The sequence below is a fragment of the Mytilus trossulus genome, chromosome 11 (genome assembly GCF_036588685.1).
Source record: "Mytilus trossulus isolate FHL-02 chromosome 11, PNRI_Mtr1.1.1.hap1, whole genome shotgun sequence".
Classification (NCBI taxonomy): Eukaryota; Metazoa; Mollusca; class Bivalvia; order Mytilida; family Mytilidae; genus Mytilus; species Mytilus trossulus.
In genome coordinates, this window is record NC_086383.1 from 53,840,949 (window position 1) to 53,865,221 (window position 24,273).

A 24,273-nucleotide genomic window follows, 5' to 3' on the forward strand; every position below is an offset into this window, starting at 1 on the left:
GTGCTACCTTGTAGCGGCATTAGCCTACTCTTTTTCGAAATCTACAAGGGTGTCTTTAACGTGCAAGAGATATGGCTCTCTCTTAACACGGGTCAGCCATTTATCGTCCCCTTCCGACGGACTATCATCGTTTCCTTAAGACCATACTCGCAAATGGTGTCAAGAGAGAGCCGAAAATTGAGTTCCTGAAATTTTCATCCCAACGGGAATCGAACCAGGAACCTTTGAGTGGTTTTGCTAAAATCCTGTTTCAAGGCAATAGAACACTTGCAATGTGTTAAACGTTTAAATTTGTTGTGTGTAGGTTCCAGCGAAATCATTCTAACAAAAATATCACGAATAATATTGCAACAGTTATTTTTTTGTTATATACAGGAACATATAATGCCTTGGATGTAGTATACAATAAGGTTTTAATGACCTCTGTTGAAAAAGATGAAAGACAACAAACACAAACATCAGGAAAACATAAATCGGGTGCAAAACTTGTTGAAATTCCAAATAAAGACGATATTCGTTCTCAGAAGTCAGAAGCTAGCAAGTCAACAGCTTTCGTTGTGAACCTATCGGATGAAGCCTCTACACAGCCACAAGCAGCTCAATCTTTGTCACCACATATATCTTCTAGTGAGTCTTATAAACAGCAAACGAAAAAGAAAATGACCACTAAAATGTCCAAAAAAACAAATGAGAAAGAAAATGGAAAAGGTCCTCAAAACTGGGAAATATGAAATGAAAGTTGGCAGACTCATCTTCTGGGACTTTGGTGGACAGTATGTCTATTATACAACACACCAGACATTCATGACTTTCAGAGCGTTGTTTCTAGTAGTTTTTGATGGAAGTAAAGGATTGAAAGAAGAAATACCTGATGTACTGTGTTTTCCAGGGCAGCACATGACACCAACCCCAGCAGGTAATATATATCAATTACAATTGTAACACCTATATAATACTGAACATACTTCATTCAACAAAGAACATAGCATGCATAATGACAATTAAAAACCAATAGTCCAGAGAAACATCCTCATCTTGATCAAATGTCTAACTTATTTGTACGTCGTCTCAAACTTTGAAAGTCATCATTGACCTAAAAATTACCAAATAGAAATGCCGTAATATCGTCACAGGAAGCTTGAAAAGTCAATCGAATTAATGCAGATTTTTTATTCACGTTTTTGTATCACACTCCGTACAGTGTGATACGAAAAATGTATATTCTAGCAAGAAATTTATAACAGGCCACAACCATGAGAAAATGTAACACTAAACAGTTTTAAGAATCGTACATCTTTACAGTGAAATACTTCAATAATTATCGAGAAATTCAGGGAAAGTAATTTTTGTTCTTGACAAGAAGAATTTAATTTTACTAGCCAAGGGTAAAGTTTTTAAAACGAATATTTTCATACACCTGTTAATTAAAACACACATGTTATATTAGTTTTATTCTTCTTTCAGTCTTTTTATTGCACTGGGTGAACTCAATCCTGACCTATTGTAAGGTGGTGTATGCTGGTATTCCTAAGATATTGTTTGTTGCTACCCATAAGGACAAGGTACCAGCGGTAAGTAGTAAAGATAGATTAGGTCTTACTTAAAGACATCCCTACGATCTTGTTTGATGTTACCCATAGTAATAAGCCACCAGTGGTAAGTGAAAAAGATGTCAAAAGATCTTTTATATAGGAAATACTTTTTTTTTCCTACCATAAGGACAAGGTAACAGTAGTAAGTGAAAGAGATATAAATAGGTCTTTTATACAGGCATTCCTTTGATCTTGTTTATTGTTATCTCTAAGGACAATATACCAAGACAAGACAAGACCTTAACGGTCGTCCCTCCGTCTATATCACTCTGTTCAGCTCTTAATATTATTCCGTATCATGTCTTTGTGACGGCAAATACGTTGACCCGGCCTTAATAACTTTGACCCGGACATATCAGCGACGTCATAATGTTTGAACCGACGTTAATAACTTTGACCCGAACTTATCAAGTCATCTGTTGTGTGCTGGCGGAACAAAGAAAACACTTTCGAAACTTTCGCAAATATAGCCCGATAAATCGATTATCAGATTATCTGCATATTGATATTGTAAAATATCAGCTGCTTGGCATTATATGAAGGCTTTTTGATCTCGTTCGCTACGCTCACTCGACAAAAAGCTTCATATTATGTCTCGCAGCTGATATTTTACGATATCTACATGCAGATAACCTGATAATCGGTACTTATTTTGGTGATCTAGATGATAACTAATAGTATATACAGTCCTTGGATGGTGTAAACTTCCAAATAACACCGTACACCATAACACCATGCACGTTACACCTTTGCATCATACGGCTTACACATTACACCATACACCATTCCCCATTCTACCTACACGATCCGAAATTACCCATAATGCAATTAAATTTCAAAGAAAGCGTGCGACTACAAAATTATTTATTTGTTTTAAAAAACGAATTTTGATCACAATATTGCAAATTAATATATAAAATTAAGGCTTCCGTGATCATGGTCATATAAACAATACAGACAAATGACAGATCAAATACATATACATGTATTTGTAAATAAAGTATGCATAAAACTTTGCTTGTAATATAAATAAAGCCGTGATCTGCCTTTCTGTAGAGGCAGTGTCTGTGCGTACACGCGTAGCCGAATTGGCCTCCATTAATAAACAATGATATAGGATTCACTGCTTTTATTATTAAGTTCTGATCGGTTTTATTAATGTAGCATAAATTTCAAAAAAATTGGTTTTCAGATAAAATCGACAAATAATGCAAAAAAAACGAATAGTACTTAGATCATATAAAATATAATATAATCATGATAATTGAAAGCGATATTGGTGTACAGTTAACAGGTCTGGATGAACTCTGAAAATCAAGTATACTGGGTTTTGCGAGTTCAGGATCCCGTAATGCAATAAATAGTCATGCTTATGGCCAGCGTAATTATTTTTCCTCCCTTAAAATGTCAAGATTGAAAACGATTTTTCCCTTTTGAGTACTATATGATGTATTATTTTAAAATGAAACTTGATTTTTTTTTCCTCAAATATTGAAAAAAATCTCAATTTTTTTTTAAGTAATAATCCTTATAAGTTCAACATTCAAAGTTTTCGTTTTATGTTAATAAAATGTATGTATCTTTCACCAAGTTAGGACATTATGGAAATTCAAGTTTGGTCAGGTTTGAGTGTAAACGTTTCTCGGACCAACATATTTTTGGTCATGTCAAGTAATCCTTGATCCTTGATCCTGGACCTCCTATGGCATCCATTAGTTATTAAAAAGATTACATAAAAGAATATATAAACCTTTCAAATTTACCGTTTATGAAATAAAAATATTGCCAGTGGACCACTCCAATCTCCTTTTTTGGCGCTTACAATTTTCAACCCTCGAATTAAGCTTTCAATCTAACTTAAAAATTAAAAACTTGCTTTCTAACCGACCTTTTCATGTATCGGAAAGGCAACACTCGTTATTTTATACGAAAATCCTGCTATGGCCTTATACAAATGCATGTTGTTAACTTGGGAGTTTCTGCACTGTCACTTGACTCAGAATAAACATCAAGTATGGCAGTGAAACATTAGGTCCGAAGTCTCATAGAAGAATATTTTTTTCCAATAGTTGCCGGGGTTAATCCTTCCTGGGTTCAAAATATACATGAAATATCATAATGCCATGATTTTTTAATTTGTTGGTTTATGGATTTTCCCCATGAAAAAGTCGGGTCGGTCGGTCGAAAAAAAAAAGAAAAAAATATCTTTCAAGACAGAAAATATGCCAAAAAAAATGTATTTCACCTTTCTAACATTATGTTTGGTATGCTATTTTGTCATCATTTCTTAAATTTTAGTTGATAAAATATTCTTGCTCAGCTGTCATAAACATCGCATGACATTGTCTAATAATTTGAGTTCGTGAAAAGGGGGGGGGGGGGGGTGTCCACGGAAACATGCGAAATTAAATTGTCATTTCTCAAACAAGAAAAAAACCCAGATCTGTGTAGCTCTTAATCAATTTTTGGAAATTTTGTGATTATTGACCCTCAAGCACGAAAACTGATAAAGAAAAAAATGCCAAAACTTTTGCCAACACACGTGTCAAAAACGTAATAGACTGGTCCACTGGAAAAACGTGAATATCGGGTTCATCAGTTGTCAAGCATTCCCGTTTTTTGTGAGCTTTTCCCATCACTTTGCGCCCTGCGTTGTTAACTTTTACAAAAATCTTCTCAAAAACTACTGGGCCAAATTTATCCAAACTTGGCCACAATCATCATTGGGGTATCTAGTTTAAAAAATGTGTCCAGTGACCCGGCCAACCAACCAAGATGGCCGCCATGGCTAAAAATAGAACATAGGGGTAAAATGCAGTTTTGGGATTATAACTCAAAAAACAAAGTATTTAGAGCAAATCTGACATGAAGTGAAATTGTTGATCAGGTCAAAATCTATCTGCCCTGGAATTTTCAGATGAATCGTATAACCGATTGTGAGGTTGCTGCCCCTGAATTAGTAATTTTAAGGAAATTTTGCTGTTTTTTGTTATTATCTTGAATATTATTATAGATAGAGATAAACTTTAAACAGGAATAATGTACAGCAAAGTAAGACCAAAAAATTAGTCAACAATGACAAAAATGGTCAATTGACCCCCTAAGGAGTTATTGCCCTTCATAGACAATTTTTAACAATTTTCATAAAATTTGTAGATTTTCACTAACAATTTCAACTGAAACTACTGGTCCAAGTTCATAATAGATTGAGATAATTGTAAGCAGCAATATTGTTTAGTAAAGTAAGATCTACAAACACATCACCATCACCAAAACACAATTTTGTTATGAATCCATCTGTGTCCTTTGTTAAATATTCACATAGACCTAATATTCACATAGACCAAGGTGAGCGACACAGGCTCTTTAGAGCCTTTAGTTATTGTATATGCCAGAAAATAAATAGAATTAGAATATTGTTGACGAGAAAATACATATCCATGTGGAATTCGCCTCAGTTTGTTTTTTCAAGTTTGATATCCAACTTCTTAATCCCCAATCCACATTTACCCGAAAACCTTGTATATTGTATATTTTTGATTGACTACCATCATGCTCATTTGACCTTCAGGGACTGAGATAAATATGTACTGAGATAAATATGTTATGGTTTATACTCTGTCAAAGCCAAAATGATTGAATATATCTAATTTTAAATTCATTCATGCATGCAGTAAAACATTTCTTGAATGAGTGAAATTATATGAAACAATTTTTCAAACTTTTATCTTTATTGCGTTTAGCCTACATGTGAAAAAAATGGGAAAGGACTTGTGATAGACAAATGGACAACTATAAACACACATATGTATTGCCATTTTCTTTAGTTATGAAATGTAGAAAATCCCCCATTCAGATATCCTCATTACATATAATCTGTGTTGAAATGCGTTGAAAGCATGGGAGTTTGTATTTCTCGCTCCTATATTCGTGAATATTTTCTTCGCCTAAAATGTGATTGATGTTTATATTGTTCTTATTAGTCCTGAATATTATAGTACGAATCACACCTCTTAACACAATCGTAAGAAGAAATGGGGAAAACCATAAATGACACAGTACAAAACTCCCAGTATATTATATTTTATCATGGCCATTATAATGCTTAATCTATATATTGTTTACTACAAACATGAAATCGACATCCAAATTATACCACCAGCTATTTAATTTGCTGGTACTACTACTACTACTTTGCGTTACACAACATTCCTCAAAACAGGGACTTAGTATAGAATGTTCCTGCTCAAAATAAGGCAATTTTGATATTTCAAAGAACTCAGGTGTTTTTCGTTTTATTTTGCCTGGCATTGTCGGTATGTTTTCAGCTTATAAGTTTGAAATTCCCATTACACATACTATATTGCCTCCCTTAATGTGCAGCAGCAAATATTCCAGAAGTACGTAATAAATACTTAGGATCTCGTATCATGACTTAAAAATTAATAAAAGTAATGAATCCTTTTTTCAGACAGGATAATATGCTCACCTCTGAGCCTTTCATAGCTGACTTACTTTGGTCTCTTGTGGAGAGTGGTCTCATTGGCAATCATATACTATAGTATTACATCTCCTTTTAATGGACGCACTACGTTTGCACGTATATGGAAATTAAAATGTTTAACGTTTGCACTCAGCTTTTATTTAACAGGTTTATTCCAATCAATCTAGATTGCCATCATGTTCTCTTTTTATTCAAAAAAGTGTCTCTCTACACAATTTCAGTGATTTGATAGCTCAAGCTGACTTGTACATGTTGTATAATAAAATTATATCAACGCATCAACCAAAACACTTTATTATGTAAATCTATATATATAGCTGCATAGTAAATCAGCAATATTTTGATATCTGAATGCATTGCATTATATACAAACATTTTGACAAATGACAGCAACATTACAACACAATGACAACAACAATTTATTCCAATCAATTAAGATTGCCAGCATATCCTCTTTTTATTCAAAATAGTATCTCGCAACAAAATTTCAGTGATTTGATGCCTCAAGCTGACTCATATAATAAAATTATTTTAACTTGTCAACAAAATTTCAGTGATGTGATATTTTATAAACCTCAAGCTGACTCATATAATAAAATTATTTTAACACGTCAACCAAACCTAACCATATTTGCACTTTATTATGTAAATCTAGTGATGACTCATATAATAAATTATTTAAACATGTCAACCAAAACTGACCATATATGCACGTTATCCTGTCTATTATGTAAATCTATAAAGCAGCATAGCAAATCAGCAATGTTATGTTTCTTTTCTATTTAAGTAATATAAAACTGTCACTGAAGTCAGTATCTGTATCTGTATTTCCTACTTCTGAATATGGATGGGTATGTCACTGATTCATTTCGGCTATTGTGTGATTGGTGGGTCTGCGCATAAATAAGTCGTGTTTGCTAGGGTGTGCTGATTTAAACCCAGTGGTTCAGGATGTTTTGTATGATACACCTTATCGCTAATCCTGGCTAAGCCGGCTGCTTGAACTTTTGATGCATATAACAATCACTTTTCCATGTGGCGTCAGATATTTTGTTTTATGACGTCAAAATTTTACGGGAACCTGTGTGATATTTAGTAATGGCAGACAAATAGCGATAAGGTTTATAAAACAAAGCCAGTAGTACATCACCCAACACTGTGACTGACATGAGAGATTTCCTTTGTACTTAATAATGAAAAGTATGAGAAGTTCTCTTCTTGGAAAAGTATACTGTTACACGTAGTATATTATGTCGGTTGGTTGATTTTGTAGGTAGCTAAATTTCAAGTGACAAATATTTTATTCCTGTTTGCATAAGTATTTTTTCGAACGTTCACGATATCATTTATAATCCATAAAGACAAATCTTACACAATTGACGAGATTGTTCATAATTATACTGTCAATGTATCTTTGTTCCACCTCATAGATGTTCCAGTGGAAACTTTATTATAAACAATGTCATAATACCAGTACCTGATGGAACATTTATTCTATACTATTTATTCTGTAAGGAACATCTACTGTAATATTTTTTCCATTTGGAACTTATATTATAAAAGAACTTCTATTCCGTCACAATACAACACCTTATGTGCAATACATGTAACACTGTACAGTGTACAATTTTATTTTGAACATTTTCTGGAAAACAGAATCATAAATCCAAGGCAAACAAACACAAATTACGAAGGAATATTTATGAAGAGCCAGTCAAAAATGGGGAACGAAGCAACGTTAAAAATGATGTTGATAACCCATGATATAACACTAATGTTCCTATGCGTGGATAACCTCTTTTTACGGCTTCTTAATTTTAAACAAAATCATTTCTTGTATGATAGCTGCAAGTGATAACAAGTGTCCAATCTTATAGCCATTGTTCAATATAAATAAGAATATGAGAAAAATAATGTAATTACTTTAATATACACATTAAATTTTTTTTTTTTTTTTTTCGTATTCTCATCTATAATATATATAGTCTACCGAGTAATGTAATTTGCTTCTCTGGAAAAATATTAATGAAGATTATTATTATTGTTTATGTTTACAATCCGAAAATTAAGATAAAAAGAACTTCGATTTCAACCAATGAAATGTCGTACACCATTCATTCACACCATTCCAGATTGCACGTTACACAATCACACGATTCCTCATACACCATTACACCATTCCCCTTACACCATACACCATTCCCCTTACACCATACACCATTACACCATTCCCCTTACACCATACACCATACCACCATGCACCTTACACCATTGCACCCTACAGCTTACACCTTTACACCATACACGTTTTTTTGGAAAGTTTACACCATCCAAGGGCTGTAGTTGGAATTGTTTTATAACTCATATTCGAGAGGGGAGTAAACTAGTTTTAATCTGTTACCATCAAATCATGATTTTTTTTTAAATATGTTTAAAGAAGCAACAAATTAAAGTTCCCTCAAATTTAGAACCAAGCATAATGTATGCGTCTTATGGTCATATAACATGTATATAAATTTGATGACATAAACATTTCATACAGTGTCTTATGATTGGTATGCCCCCACCGAAGCGGAGGGGGCATTAAGTTTTACCCTTGTCTGTTCAAACGTCCATTCGTACGTACGTCTTAAAGTCGATCTCCGTTCTCTAACTTAAGTTTTCCTAAAGGAAATGGTATGACACTTATACACAATGCTTATCACTACAAAGCACAAATCAAGTTTGAATTTGGGTAGTGCCACTTTAACTTTTCTAGAGTTACAATGTATGACCCTTTACAAATGAAAAACGTGCTGAATTGTTCGTTTCTGTTCTCTTATTTTAGTTTGGTTTAACCAAATGCTATGACACTTATACACAATGCTTCTTACCACAAACAACAGATCAATTTTGAATTATGGGGGTATCACTTTTATTGTTCTAGTGTTATGCCTCTAACAAATATTATGAAACATATAACCCAAGTCAAAGTGAACTGCAGTTCTTTAGCAGTTCATTAGCATTCACAGTTCCCACTTGACAGCAGTTGTTTGGCAGTTTATTAGCATTCACAGTTTCCACATGACAGCAGTTCTTTTGCAGTTTTTTAGCATTCACAGTTACCAAATATAAGGCAATGAATAATTTGCATAAAGGCATTCCAATAGCATTCCATAGCTGTTTCTTAGCAGTTTATTTAGCCTTCACAGTTCTTTGGCAGTTATTTTTAACGAAAAATTTATATAAATGAGATTTGAATATTCATGAGAACTGCTATAATAACAGCTATCAAATAATGAATATTCATGAGTACTGCTATAATAACAGCTGTCAATAATAAATATTCAGGCCAACTGCTAAGTTTTACATCCTAATATGGTTTTATAAACTGCTAATAACCATTGTATAATGCTATCAGATCTGCCAAAAGTTGCAATACAAAGGTGACACATGAATAATCAATATACAGTGTACAAGATATGAAAGTAAAAATTATTAGAATTCTAATATTTTACTGCAAGTCTTCGTGAAATTTCAAAAAGTTGTACTTTTTGTAATTAGAGCAGAAACTATACAATCTAATAACAGACTTAATATTAAGGGAATGTAAAATAAATTGTGAGTAGCACTTACTTTAGCTGGTCTTAGACCCTTTATTAATTATGTAAGTTGCCGTAATGATATATTAACAATTAAAAATGCACTTTAATTATCAAGACTTTTAAAAAAGCAACTTATTTTAAAAGAGCTATTACTGCTAAGAGGCTAATTACTACCTTGACTAAGTGATTTTCAAATAAGAAGTTATTTCATTGTTATCATTATTTTATTACCAAACATGCCAAATGTACTGTTTTTATTATATTGAATGTAGACCAAAAGACAACAGTTATATCCTCTTTCTCTTTTGGATTTAAACAAATAAATTATTATGTTTCTTTTTTCTGATACAAACTAAAGTAAAATTATATATAATAACTTAATTTCATTAAATGGATTGTTTGAAAATTTTTAACTAATCAGCTATTTGCAGTCTAGGTTTACCTATGAATTCCCTCCCCCTTTTTTCAACTCTCGAATATGATTAGATTTGTTATTAAATAAAATAATAGATTAAAATAATCATATCTAAATTTTTTTCAAATAACATCTTGAACTGTAAGTATATATATGCTAGAATTCAAGTACAATCCTGTCAACATCAGATATTCTATTTAAATAAACAACTATCCCCCTTTTTGGGGGGCTTTATGTATGATTTCTGTTTCCCCCTACAAAGGTATGTCAGAATATACACAAGCACTATCTGTAACTTTCAACTTACTGTACTGCAGGTGTGTAAAAGTATTCAATTCATCCAAAGTTAAGCTTATAATTGACAAAAATACAGTTTTTCACGACACTTGTAAGTATTTCCACACAACGTGGAGCCAAAATGCACATTTGAAAATGATCAAACTATCTTCAAATAAATGTTTAACTTCAAGCTGAAAACATAGCCAGATCCAAGCATTTTTATAACAAAGATTTATAGGTCAACTGCTATCGAACTGCTGTCATAACTGTTGTCCCGACTGCTAAGTGGAATGCTAAGACGAATGCTAAGATGAATGCTAAGCTGAATGCTAAGAAATGGTGAAATGTGGCAGTTTTTCAACTGCTATTAGATTAAATGCTTAGAACAGCTAAAGGACTGCTAAAAATATGAAGAACTGGTAAAAAACAGCTAAAAAACAGCTAATATTATAGCAGTTCAGTTTGACTTGGGTATAAACAATACCACAAATATCAGATTATAAACAAATTTGGATGTCGTCACCTTAATAATTCTTCAGTTACATCCTTTTAAAATTGTATATATTATGTAAGCAGTCATATGTGTCCCATGAACACATCCCCCATTTATTTTTGAATCATTTCAAAATGAAAAATTCATCCCCATTTTCGGGTGAACGAAACTGTCACAATTATCAAAGGTACCAAAGGAGAGACTATAAGCACAAGTAATACATCATAACTATAATAGTTTTAAAGTATTGCATGTACATGCATGTAGAAACAAAGTTGTTAAAAAAAAAGTTACTAGTGTTGTTGGTACTGTCTGTATAATTTGATTATACAATGTATCAACAGTCTGTTATAAGCACTATCGCATTCTTTTGACTAGAAAAAAAAGAAATTAAGTATGACGTCAACCATTTTGTTTTACAACTTCATATTCAGCCTCCAAACCTGTTTTTAATGATGGTTATTTTTTGCCAGGAGAATGTGGAAACCAGACGTGCACTATTGTACAGCGAAGTAGAGGAATTATTTAAGGACCACGAAGGAAGAAATCATCTTGTCCTTGACAAACAAATATTTGTAAATGCAACTGATAAAGATGATCAAGAAATTGAATCCCTGAAGAAAGCCATCACTGAGCTTACTTTCGATCATCCATGTTGGGGGGAGGACATGCCGAATGCTTGTGTCCCCCTTGAACTGGAGATTGCTGAAATGGTAGCTGCAGGAAAGCAAATATTGTCATTGGTAGAACTTGAAGAATTAAATTCAATCAGCAAGGTGTCCGTTCTGGATTTAGAACAACTTAATGACTTCCTACACTTCCAACATTCTCTTGGGAAGCTAATCTACATTGATACTCTTCAGCTCCGGGATTATGTTATAATTAACCCACTTCTCATGGTGGAGGTTATGAGATCATTTGTAACAGGTAGTTATACATTTTAAATTATGTAACAGTCGATTTTTGTGTAAATGTTATTGGTGTCATCTGTGACATCATACAATATACAAAGAGAGAAGATGTGAACAATAATAATTAATATTAAAATAGACAATGCTTTGGTCAAAAAAACACTGACAAATCAAAATGTATTTTTAACTTTTTCATGTGTTTTCGTACTGATTTTTCCTCTGACTTTTCTATATGAATTTCATTGTAAGTTTGTTTGTTTGTAATTCAGATGTTTAATACACTTTACTTGACAACAGAGAATTGAAACTCGCATGTTTATGAACAAACACAAATAGCCAATCAAACAATGTTTTATCAATTTTACAGTTTAATTTTACTGGGTTTTTTTCAACTGAAATCTTGGTGTTTTGAAGATTATTAATGGGTCTTGTTAAATTGGAATAATCTTTTCATCTAGATGTTTTTTATCATTTTGTAGAAAATTCATATCAAAAGTTGTAGTCATCCTACTAGTTTTCTGGTTAAACATCAACATGTTTTGGTTAATTTGCAATGGGGATCTGGTTTTTTTTAACGCTTTTTTAAGATACAATTCCAAATTAATTTCTCGTGTCAATATTTACTACCTTAGTGTTAAATATCAATATAGCTCATGCCCCAATTTATAAATAAAATGACCAAAGAGATATAATTGGTATCAAATTGAAGAAGTATTTGTTTTTCTTGTGTACAATTTGGAAATTAGTATGGCGTTCATTATCACTGAACTAGTATATATTTGTTTAGGGGCCAGCTGAAGGACGCCTCCGGGTGCGGGAATTTCTCGCTACATTGAAGACCTGTTGGTGACCTTCTGCTGTTGTTTATTATTTGGTCGGGTTGTTGTCTCTTTGACACATTCCCCATTTCCATTCTCAATTTTAAATCTAAAAACATACACCAAAAAGCACAATATGCAATGTGTTGAGAACGAATTTCATTTTGTATTGGTATGTCCAGCATATAGGGCAATTAGAATATTGTTTTTGCCACGCTATTATTGTTCATGGCCTACTATTTTTAAACTATCTTGTTTGTTGAAAGCTAATTCTAGATCTCTAACAATTAAGCTCTGTAACTATTTAAAGAGTGCATGGAAAGCTAGATCTGATATTATTGGTTAGCTACATTATGTATGTTATTATTGTATTGTTCTCTGTTACCAGTCTTTTGTCACATTATGTATATATTATGTATTGCCATAGCATGTTCTATATGCTTTTGCAAATAAAAATTCATTCATTCATTCAATAAAACAAGGATGAGTATTGGATTGAAAAGTGTAAAACAAATGGATACAATACATGGTCAATCAACCAATATTTTTCGTCCTTAGTGGGTGATCTATCTCTGTATGTTTATTTTCAGACATAGGGTTTTGGCCAAAGAAAAGAAGAATGCAAGTAATTTTCAGTAGAATGTCAGAAAGTGGTATCATATGCCGAGAAGACCTTTATCAGATTTGGGAACAAAAGGACTTCCGTCCAATTTTACGATACAAAGAGTTTATATTCAATATCCTCATTCATTTGGATATTTTGGCAGAGCAACGGAGATATGACACAGCAACTGGCAGTCGGTTACCAGTAGAGAACTTCTTTGTTCCCTGTATGGTCACACAAAGAAATACCACCAGTTTCATGAACACAGAATGTACACCAGAGAAAGCAATATGTCTAGCCTTTGTTTTTAAAGGAACTGTCATACCACCAGCTTTGCCCAATCGTCTAATTAGTGCATGTTTGAGCATGTGGACTTTGAAGCAGTATGAAGGGAGGAAACTCCTCTTTTCAGGATTTATTGTAGTCTCCTTTGACAAGGCACATGATATTTTAGTATGTGTTGAAGGCAACAAAATTCTTCTTTACATAGTCCATAAAACCGCCGCTGGATTGATAGTACCAGATATAGCTACTGGAGTTAAGGAATGTTTGGTTACAACAATGGAGAGAATATCAGATTTCTATCAGTCCACAATCAATGTCAAACACAGCCAACAATCACCTTTCCATATTGAATATTCATGTTCAAATCTGAAATGCCTCATCAGTGAAAAAGAAGCTTTGCAGACCAACGAATGGGTTTGTGACGAACATAAACAAACACACAGAGCAGGACACTTCGCTGTTTGGAATCAAGATAAGGTATACATTCATTGGTATTAGGTGTATTATATGGTATTATTATTAGTTAATACTTTCTAAGGAAAATAACAGCAAGATAGAAAATTGAGAAATGAGTTTTTAAATCAGTTTCTTATGAAGTTAGCAGAATTATTACAAAAAAAAAAAAAAAAAAGAGTAGTGTTATTTTTAAATCTAAATTTCCCGTCAAATCACCGAGTAGTAAACAATCAAGTTTATGTTATAATTATTACATGAATGAGAAACAAAAAATCGGTGCATCATCAAATGTCTGTGTAATATAGAAACACATGCGTTCATAATATATGGTTATTGGCTATTCTGTTTTGGTCCTGTTTGATTTTTGTGACAAAAATGTCGGTTATTGATTTGGGGATGTACGGCGGGCGGGCGGGCGGGCGGCAACCAAATGTTGTCCGTGCATTTACTCATGAACCGTTCATCCAAAGCTTTTAAAATTTTAATATGTTGTTACTGACAACAAAATGAAGGTCAAGTTGAAGAATGACGATTTTGAACTTTACCGTTAAGGAGTTATGGTTCTTGAAAGATTGAAAAATGGTGTTTCCAGTCGTGTCCGTGCATTTACGCATGAACTGTTCAACCAAAGCTTCCCAAATTTTAATATGTTGTTACTGATGACAAAATGGAGGTCAAGTTCAAGAATGACGATTTTGACCATGACCGTTCAGGAGTTATGGTTCTTGAAATATTGAAAAATGGCGTTTCCAGTTGTGTCTGTGTATTTACTCGTGAACTGTTCAACCAAAGCTTTTCAAATTTTAATATGTTGTTACTGATGACAAAATGGAGGTCAAGTTCAAGAATGACGATTTTTACTTTTACCGTTCAGGAGTTATGGTTCTTGAAAGATTGAAAAATGGCGTTTCCATTCATGTTGTTGCATTTACTCATGAACCATTTAACCTAAGCTCTTTCAAATTTTAATATGTTGATACTGATGACAAAAGGGAGGTCAAATTTGATATTGACGATTTTCACTTTCACCGTTCATCAGTTATAGTTCTTGTGATATTGCCAGGACACAAATAAATGTAAATAAATCCGGTTTGCTGTCGTTGTGACAGCCTCTTGTTATTCATTTGTATATAATTCTTTTCACAGGAAAAAGAACAAGAACAGTGTGAACAGAACTGTCAAGGTAATATTTTTATTTGGTAAAATCTGTAACAGGTAGATAATTAGCATGGTGTGTTTGTCAATCAAAATCCAAAGGTGATAATGTGTTAATCGTTTGACAAAGGCATTGTGTAAAGGTAACTGTGTAATAAAGTTTTAAGACCATGTTAGCTATTTTAATCCTTTGTCATATGTTGTATTTCTGTACATACTTTTTAAATATATGTATTTGCAATTATAATGGCAATCTATTTAAAAGTTTCATCCAATATAAACATCTGTGTCAGTTTCTAAATAGTTGGATTGGTATTTGTTGAATATCTTTGTCACTGTTCAACACAGTTATGTTCCAATAACCCTTGTCCCCCTGTATATACATGATATATGTCCACAATTGGTTTGTTTTCCGTTTCTAACTTTGGTTGCCTCATCTGAATGTTATAAAACTGATACACTATGTGTATTTCCATTCATCACAAACCACGTTCTACTTTAGTTGGCATCACTTTTACCGTTCTCAGGTTATGCTGCTTTATAATTGTATATGCATCTGGGGCACCATCTGTGTTCCATGAACACGTTCTCTTTTTGTTATGCATACTGTTTTGAAGGGTGTTGTGTGTCTTTGTATTCTCCTAAGTTTTGCCATTTTTATGGCAGTTTCTCTTCCACTTATAATGCAAATTAAATGTCCTATTGATTTCGAATGCCTCCCTTTTAATTTTTTTTACCAAACTCTACAATATATGTAGTAAATGCATTTTCATCTGTTGATCCAAACACATATACTTTAAAGGACACAATTCACTATACTATGAAAGTTTGTATAATTATAGGTTTAGGAGATGATGCTTTGAATCAAATTCCAAGTGATGTTGAGCTTCAACGATTCTCATCAGGTTGTGACGAATCCACAATACAAAAGTTGGCCATACATCTTGGTATGACTTTGAAGGAATGGGAGAAACTCGTGACTGATTATCGTTGGATTGATATTGTTAAGTATAGAATACTAGTCAACTGGCGGGAAAAAAACTCAGGAAGATTCCGCAACCTAGCAAAAGCTTTAACAGATATGGATGTATCAACTCATTACCTTTGTCAGGTAAACTATTCTGATGCACTTAGGGAACAATCAGTTAAATGTCAGCCCTGGGGGGATACGTTTTTCTTTTCTAAAAAAATATCCTGATACCCAATTTGTCGAAACATCTTCTGGTCAAGCAGATGAAAATTATTGGTAATTAAGATTCTATTATACCTTATACTGTTAAATTTTGAAAAACATATTTTGATTGATACTGTCAAATATCTAAATAGAAAACAACCAAAAGACCCTCCCCCGAAAATGAAATAGTTGCTGTCTAGCATAACAAATTAACATTTTACGATAAAGAATTTCGTTCTGACTGACTGTTCTAAAATCAAACAATATGTTGACCGTTTTATTTTTTTTGAAGACCTCAGTTGTATATTATATTTAAAAGAAATTTATGGACCACACAATTCTTTAACAAATCATAGACATGGATTATGTTCGTAAAGAGTGCAAAAAGTATATCTGTTATAGCTTTGTGAAAGCTGAACCTTGATAGTGCAAGTAGTATATCTGTTATAGCATTGTGAAAGCTGAACCTTGATAGTGCAAGAAGTATATCTGTTATAGCATTGTGAAAGCTGAACCTTGATAGTGCAAGAAGTATATCTGTTATAGCATTGTGAAAGCTGAACCTTGATAGTGCAAGAAGTATATCTGTTATAGCATTGTGAAAGCTGAACCTTGATAGTGCAAACATTTTCTTTCTATTATTTAATTTTAACGGTAATGATGAATTTAACTAAAACATGCACATTGTTGAAATTGCAGGTGAATGATGCAGGCTCTTTAGAACTCTCAGCTTAATCTTAACTCAATCTCCGTCTCTTTTAAAACATTACATATAAAAAAGAAGATGTGGTGTAATTGTCAATGAGACTACTCTCCACAAAAGACCAAAATGACACAGACATTAACATGTAAAGGTCACACGCATGTTTTACACATATGGGTATCAAACAAAATCATTGTCATTTCTTTCAAAGATATGAGATATGTAATTTGAACGACCAGTGTAGAATTACTTCCCTTTGTTTGGAATATTTTTAAAATCAGTTGCTCAAAATAAAACACATTCAAATGTGACAAATTGAAGGGGAATTATTTAAAAAAAATGTAATTCGATTTTTATAAAATTTTGTAGGTTAAAAGAATAAGAAAAGGAGAGTACGGTATGTAGTACTTTAATATCTGTTTATTTATTCATAATTGTCTTTGACGGCAATTTATATACTACTACATTGAAAATAGATGTCTTATTTAGGATAATACATTCTGCCCTAACCGTTGTGTACTTGCAGTGATGTCTTAAACTGTATCTTATATATCAGAAATGAAATCACTATATATGCTATTTATTTTTTGCATGTGTCTTTTTTTTCCCATATTGAACAGAGGTCAGGCAGGGGTTGGGATCTAACAGAACATATTTAACCCCTTAGCATGCATTCACCAGTCATGAACCTCCAGTCTGTGTTAGTCATGTGTGCTTTTTTAGTCTTTGTTCATTAATGTTTTTCTGAGTTATGTGTGGGGTGGATTTGACCTTGTTTTAAGGGTACGGCGCAAGCTAGGTGTGGGAGTTTGTCACGACTTTGAAGAGCCATTCCATTCTTAATTTTTTATAATGATTTTTTGTCTTGCAATACAATACCTCCCTATGTTACCTTGGTTACTACATATATTCATTGATTGATTAATAACAAATGATAGTGCTCCAAGATATCAAATGTCTCTATCTGTAACTAGTCAACGTTCGGGCTGTTAGAAATAGTCTAGCATGGGTCAGGTGCTTTAAGACCTTGCATTTCAATAAATGTTTCACATGAGGCATAAAAGTACATACATACACATAAACAACAATTTCGTGACAAGAAACAAGTAGTGAGGTCGGCTTGTTATATACCTGGTTACTAACATTCCTATTTTTGTACAAAAACAAATTGTTTGAATTGGTTGGCATAGTGATATTAGATGGATCACTTGGTTTTCTGTATATTGTAATCAACACATTTTAGTCCTAAAACGAGAGTTGACAGCCACTGATGAGATATTAAAAAAATCGAAAACAAACTCACAAAACCATGGCAAAAATGAAAAAATGATGAACAGACACACTAAACACAAACCACAATTAGACTGAGCAACACGAACCTTACATAATCAGGTATACATACTCATGGTAACCCTGTAAATTATTTGTATTTGATATTTTCTTATATCGCAAATGTTCGGTATACATTTAGAACATAATGTAAATTACCAGATATTATCCAGAGCAACATACTAAACAAATTTGGTATGTTCACCACCTATTTGGAAAGGGACTTTTATTCGTACAGAAATTAGTTTTCACTCTTTAACTTCACGTTATAGAGTTATAATCTTATAAAAATGGAAACATTGCTAATCCTTTTCCCCTGTTCCTTTACTAAGTTTGCCTTAAAAAAAGTAATGAAACTTGTATACAGTATTTATTACCATAAAATACAGGCAAAGTTTGATTTTCGGTGAAGTCACTTTTAATTTAAGAGATGATCTATATACAGCGAATTTTGAAACTATATTTCTTATATCTTTTAAAGAAAGATGATTTAGTTTTTTGGGGTTAACATTTCAATGATTTGATTATTTTTTTGACGATTTAGTTTTTTGGGGTTAACATTTCAATGATTTGATTATTTTTTTATACAATATGTTTGTACACCTTTATGCATTGTTACAAAAAAAAACGTTAACAGAAATTTAGATTTTTTTTAAAATTCTGTATTTTGTTGATAAATTGACACATTTGCACTTAAAGCAGGGGTTATTCGAAGGCGACACAAGGAGTTCCGCAGAACCCTTTACAAACTGAGCTGTATAGTTAAAAATATTATAATGTATCCATTTAATCATTTTGATGACCTATCTACTATTGTCAAGTGCCCTTAAAAAACTGAATTTAATTGCTCGGTTCACCGTTGAGAACATTAAACCTTGTCAATTATAAATTTCTATTTAATTTTATGTTGATATGATGTGTTTTTTTCTAGATAATTTTGAAGACTCAGATGTCATAATAACTAAAGATTTATGTCTTCTTATTGTTATTTATTTACAGATATCAGCGAGGAATACCTGGATTTGATTCCAACCGATGAAATACTAGATGAACTGGCACAAGTAATAGGAGTTGTATCGTTCCAACTGGGTATAGAATTAGAATTACCAATAACATCATTAGATATTATACAGTATAACAATGATCGGAACTTAGTGGCACAATGTAAAGACATTTTATATGAATGGAGAGAGCAGGGAGTCAGGCCAACCATAGGTGTTCTCGTCAATGCTTTGGTAAATGTTGGGAGAGGTACTAAGTGTTTGGAGGAGATCATCAAAAGTAAAGGAGTGAAGAAATATATTTCACAAGAAAAGGTTGAAGAGGAGAAACAAGGAAAGTTAAAGACATTAATGAAAAAAATGAATCCTTTTCAGAAGAAGAAATAGTACTAAAACTATTCAGTCAATATGATTTAATATTGATGTATGTCATACCGTTGCATGTTTGTGTGTTGTTTCAGGGAACAATTGTTATCGTTTTTGGTGGGGTCTTAATGTAAATAATGTTAACATTCATCAGCACGAAATCAAGAAACAAAACATGGTTATTAAGCATGTTAAGACAGTACATAGCAAATTTACATAACAGTAGTGTAGCCTTATAAATTCAGGATAGCGACGCAGGCTCATTAGCTCCCCTAGTTCATACAAATATCAAAAATAATAAAAGAAATATAACATTGTTAACAAGACTGTACATAGAGAATTCATATAACAATAGTGTAGCATATAAATCCAGGTGAGCCCAAGTTTCTCCACAGGTTTATATGAGTTCATGTCACCTATATAGCTGTTCATCCACAGACTTAATGGAGTTCATATTACTTGTGGAACAGTTAGTTCTGACACAGGTAATAGGGAGTTCATATAACTTATGGAACAGCTAGTTCGTCAGTTTTTTTGGAGTTCATGTTCATCTTCTAATTTAAGGGAATTCATTTCATTAGTGGAATATCTAGTTTCTCCTCGGATCTTAGGGAGTTCATGTCACAAGTGAAGCAGTTAGTTTCTCTGCAGGTTTAATGGATTTTATGTCAAAAGCTAAGCAGATAGTTCCTCCACAGATTTAGGGAGTTCATACCGTATAGCGGGTTATTTTCGCGGGTGTAAAATTTCGCGATTTTCATTGAATAAGGTACTATACGAAAAATTTTGGCGGTTATTATTTTGGCGGATTCAATATTTTTAACATTACCTTTGCATGTACACTTTTAAAAATGCGTAATTTATTTTGGCGATTTTGTTCTATCCGCGAAAATAAGCGAAAATTTACACCCCGCGAAAATAACCCGTTATACGGTATCACTAGTGGAGCAGCTGGTCCTTCACAGGTTTAATGAAGTTCCTGTTCCAAATGGAGCATCTAGTTTCTCTACTGGTTTTAGGGAGTTACATACCTGTCAACCTCTGAATTTGAAAATGATCATAACGCGTATGAACTTTTTTCGGTCCAATTTTATTATTCAGTTTACGTCACTTATGGGGCAGCTGGTTCCGCCAATGGTTTTAGGAAGTTCATGCACTAGTGAAGCAGCTAATTCCTCCAAAGGTTTTGGGTAGTTTATGTCACTAGTGAAGCAGCTAGTTCCTCCACATGTTTAACGGATTTCCTGTCACAAGTAGAGCAGATAGTTCGTCCACTGGTTTAAAAGAATTCATGTTACAAGTACAGCAGCTACTTCCACTTGATTTAAAACTGTGCATGTCCTTAGTGCAGCAGCTTGTTCCTGCACAGGGTTAACAGATTTTCTGTCACAAGTTGAGCAGCTAGTTACTCCTTTGATTTAATGGAGGTCATGTCACTTGTGGAGCAGCTAGTTCTTCAACTGGTTTAAGGGAGTACATGTCAATATGCAATCGGCTAGTTCATCCACAGGTTTAAGGGAGTGCATACTGCTAGTGGTGCAGCTAGTTCCTCAACTTGTTTTAGGGAGTTTATGTCACTAGAGGAGGAGCAAGTTTCTCTTTTGATTTAAAAAGTTCGTGTCCATAGAGAAGCAGCTAGTTTCTCCACAAGTTTAGTAGTGTTTATGTCAAAAGTGGGACAGCTTGTTCATCTGCTGTCTTGAGGGAGTACATGTTAAGAGTGAGGCAGCTGGTATCTCCTATGCACTTACGGAGTCCATGTCACTTGTGGAAGAGCTAGTTATTTCTCGTAATTTAGGGAGTTCATATCACTTGTAGAGCAGCTAGTTACTCCTCTGATTTCAGTGACATGACCTCACTTGTGGAGCAGCTAGTTACTCCTCTGATTTTTGGGAGTCCATATCACTTGTGGAGCAGCTAGTTACTTCTCTGATCTTAGAGAATCCATGTCACTTGTGGAATAACTAAATACTCCTCTGATTTTAAGGAGATCATATCACTTGTGGAGCAGCTAGTTACTCCTCTGATTTTTTGGGAATCCATGTCACTTGTCAAGCAACTAATTGACAAGTGACAATTTAATTTTAATTTCTAATTTTAGGGAGTTCATATCACTTGTGGAGCAGCAATCTACTTCTCTGATTTTAGGGAGTTCATTTTACTTGTGGAGCAGTTAGTTCCAACTCTGGTTTAAGGGAGATCATGTCACTTGTGGAGAAGCTAGTTCCTGCTCTGATTTTATGATCATATCACTTGTGGAGCAGCTAGTTACTCCTCTGATTTAAGGGAGTTGATATCAATTGCGGAGAATATAATTACATATCTGATTTTAAGGAGATCATATCCTGGTAGAGCATATAGTTTCTCCTCTGAATTTAGAGAGATAATATCACTTGTGGAACAGCTAGTTACTCCTCTGATTTTAGAAAGATCATATCACTTGTGGAGCAGTTAGTTACTCCTCTGATTTTAGGGAGTTCATGTCCTCGTGGAGCAGCTATTTACTCCTCTGATTATTTGGGAATCCATGTCTCTTGTCGAGCATCTAGTTACTATTCTGATTTTAGGGAGTTCATATCACTTGTGGAGCAGTAAGTTACTTTCTGATTTTAGGGAGTTCATTTTACTTGTGGAGAAGCTAGTTCCTGCTCTGATTTTAGGAAGATCATATCACTTGTGGAGCAGCTAGTTACTCCTCTGATTTAAGGGAGATCATGTCACTTGTGGAGAAGCTAGTTCCTGCTCTGATTTTAGGAAGATCATAGCACTTGTGGAGCAGTTAGTTACTCCTCTGATTTAAGGGAGTTGATATTAATTGATGAGAATATAATTACATGTCTGATTTTTTAGAGATCATATCCTGGTAGAGCAGCTAATTTCTCCTCTGAATTTAGAGAAATAGTATCACTTGTGGAGCAGCTAGTTACTCCTCTGATTTAGGGAGTTCATGTCCCGGTGGAGCAGCTAATTCCCCCTCTTATTTCAGGGTGTTCAAGTCATGATGGAGCAGCATGTTTCCAATCTCTTGTTTCTCCTCTGATTTCATTTTATTTGTTAATTCCATCATTGTTGTAGATTGCTCACATATTTATAATCATCTCATTTCTGACTAATTGTGTCATTAAAATAAAAACATGTTCTTCTGTTGTTGGTTTACATAGTACTTAGTCCAGCTGAAAAATTCGAGTCAACAAAAACAATACAAAAGTAAAACAAACAAAACGAAAACCACAGTCTTCAAATACAACACAGAAAACTGAAGATTTAGCAACACGAACCCAATGAAAAGAATGGTTATGACTGTTGGTAAAATACAAAATAAGTTTGCCATGAGATTTTTTTTAAATGCATAAAAGGTAATAAATTACGCTTCAAAAAATTAGTATTTAAAAAAAAATTCAGCCTAAACTTTTCGTTTATGAATTAAGTAACTATAAAGGATACTTTTTTATGAAATGAAAAAAATAAGTAACTATCATTTAAATAGTCGAAACCCGCTTGTTATACTTTGTCTGAGTTGATATTACAGAAAAGTTTACTTCAAGATGCGGATCGAGGATTTTCAAAGGGTCTGGGTCCCCAAACTAGGCAATATTTGAAGTGGGAAGAATAAAAAATCTATGTTTTAACCATAGATGTAGCATAAGAGATGGAATAAAATTGTAAAAAACATTATCAGCATGAGAAGATCTACTAGCTTATTTAATATGAAACTTCAACTGTCATTAACAAAGAGATTGCTTTGTATACGACCGCAATTTTTTTTTTTTTTTATCGTAAAACGGTATGATGTCGTCGTCTGCGTCGTCGTCCGAAGACACATTTGGTTTCCAGACAATAACCTTAGTTTAAGTAAATGGAATTATTTTTAAGAAGGTTGGGATTGTTTGATGATTGGATGATGGTCCCAACCGTTAGGAATTAGTGGCCTAAAAGAGGTCCAAAACAAACATTTTTCTAGTTTCAGGATAATAACTTGTGTATAAGTATTTTGATCGGTCTAAAATTATTCCACAAAGTTTAAAACCACAAGTAGGAGGTTGGGATTTTTTTTGGGGGGTTATGTGCCAACAGTTTAGGAATTAAGGGCCAAAAAAGGGGCCAAATACAAGCATTTCTGTAGTTTCCGGACACTTGCTTGTGTTTGAGTGTATGGATCTCTTTGGCATTGTACCATAAGGTTCCATATCACTAAGGGAAGTCTGGGATTGAGTTTGGGGTAATTGTCCAAAACATGCAGGAATAAGGAGCCAAAAAGGGCCAAAAACAAGCATTTTCTAGTTTCCAGTAGATAACTTGTGTTTAAGTGAATGATCTCTCTGAAATTGTACTACAAGGTTCCATACTATACAGGAAAGACTGGGATTGAGTTTGGGGGTAATTGCGCCAAGGAGGGATACAAAAAGTTTGGAGGGTTCCAATTTTTTAAGGGGGTCAAATTTTTTTATTTTTCAAATTTCCAATGTTTAAAAAGTTTCAAAAAGAAAAAAGAAACCTTCAATTGCACAGTATTGCGCAATAGATTTGTAAGATCCTTGGCCACATTTATTTTGTTTCAGAAACCGATATTATGTCAAAAATTTGATCACAATCCAAATTCAGAC

At 33.4% G+C, this 24,273-nt stretch overlaps 1 protein-coding gene across 1 annotated transcript; it reads left to right on the top strand.

Annotated features, from left to right (window-relative positions):
- The first annotated feature begins 412 nt into the window (after positions 1–412).
- Positions 413–22,807, top strand: LOC134691311 (uncharacterized). Its single transcript, XM_063551762.1, has 8 exons — positions 413–916; positions 1,465–1,571; positions 11,341–11,794; positions 13,187–13,962; positions 15,088–15,124; positions 15,939–16,207; positions 17,343–17,370; positions 19,302–22,807. The coding sequence occupies exons 1-8, from the start codon at positions 688–690 to the stop codon at positions 19,688–19,690; spliced, it is 2,289 nt and encodes a 762-aa protein (XP_063407832.1). The 5' UTR covers positions 413–687; the 3' UTR covers positions 19,691–22,807.
- Positions 22,808–24,273: the final 1,466 nt, after the last annotated feature.

Coding starts and splice junctions, on each gene's coding strand:
- LOC134691311 (XM_063551762.1), top strand. CDS start 688: ATGAGAAAGAAAATGGAAAAGGTCCTCAAAACTGGGAAATATGAAATG. Junction 11,795..13,186: donor TATGAGATCATTTGTAACAG/GTAGTTATACAT, acceptor GTTTATTTTCAG/ACATAGGGTTTTGGCCAAAG. Junction 16,208..17,342: donor CAACTCATTACCTTTGTCAG/GTAAACTATTCT, acceptor AAAATTTTGTAG/GTTAAAAGAATAAGAAAAGG.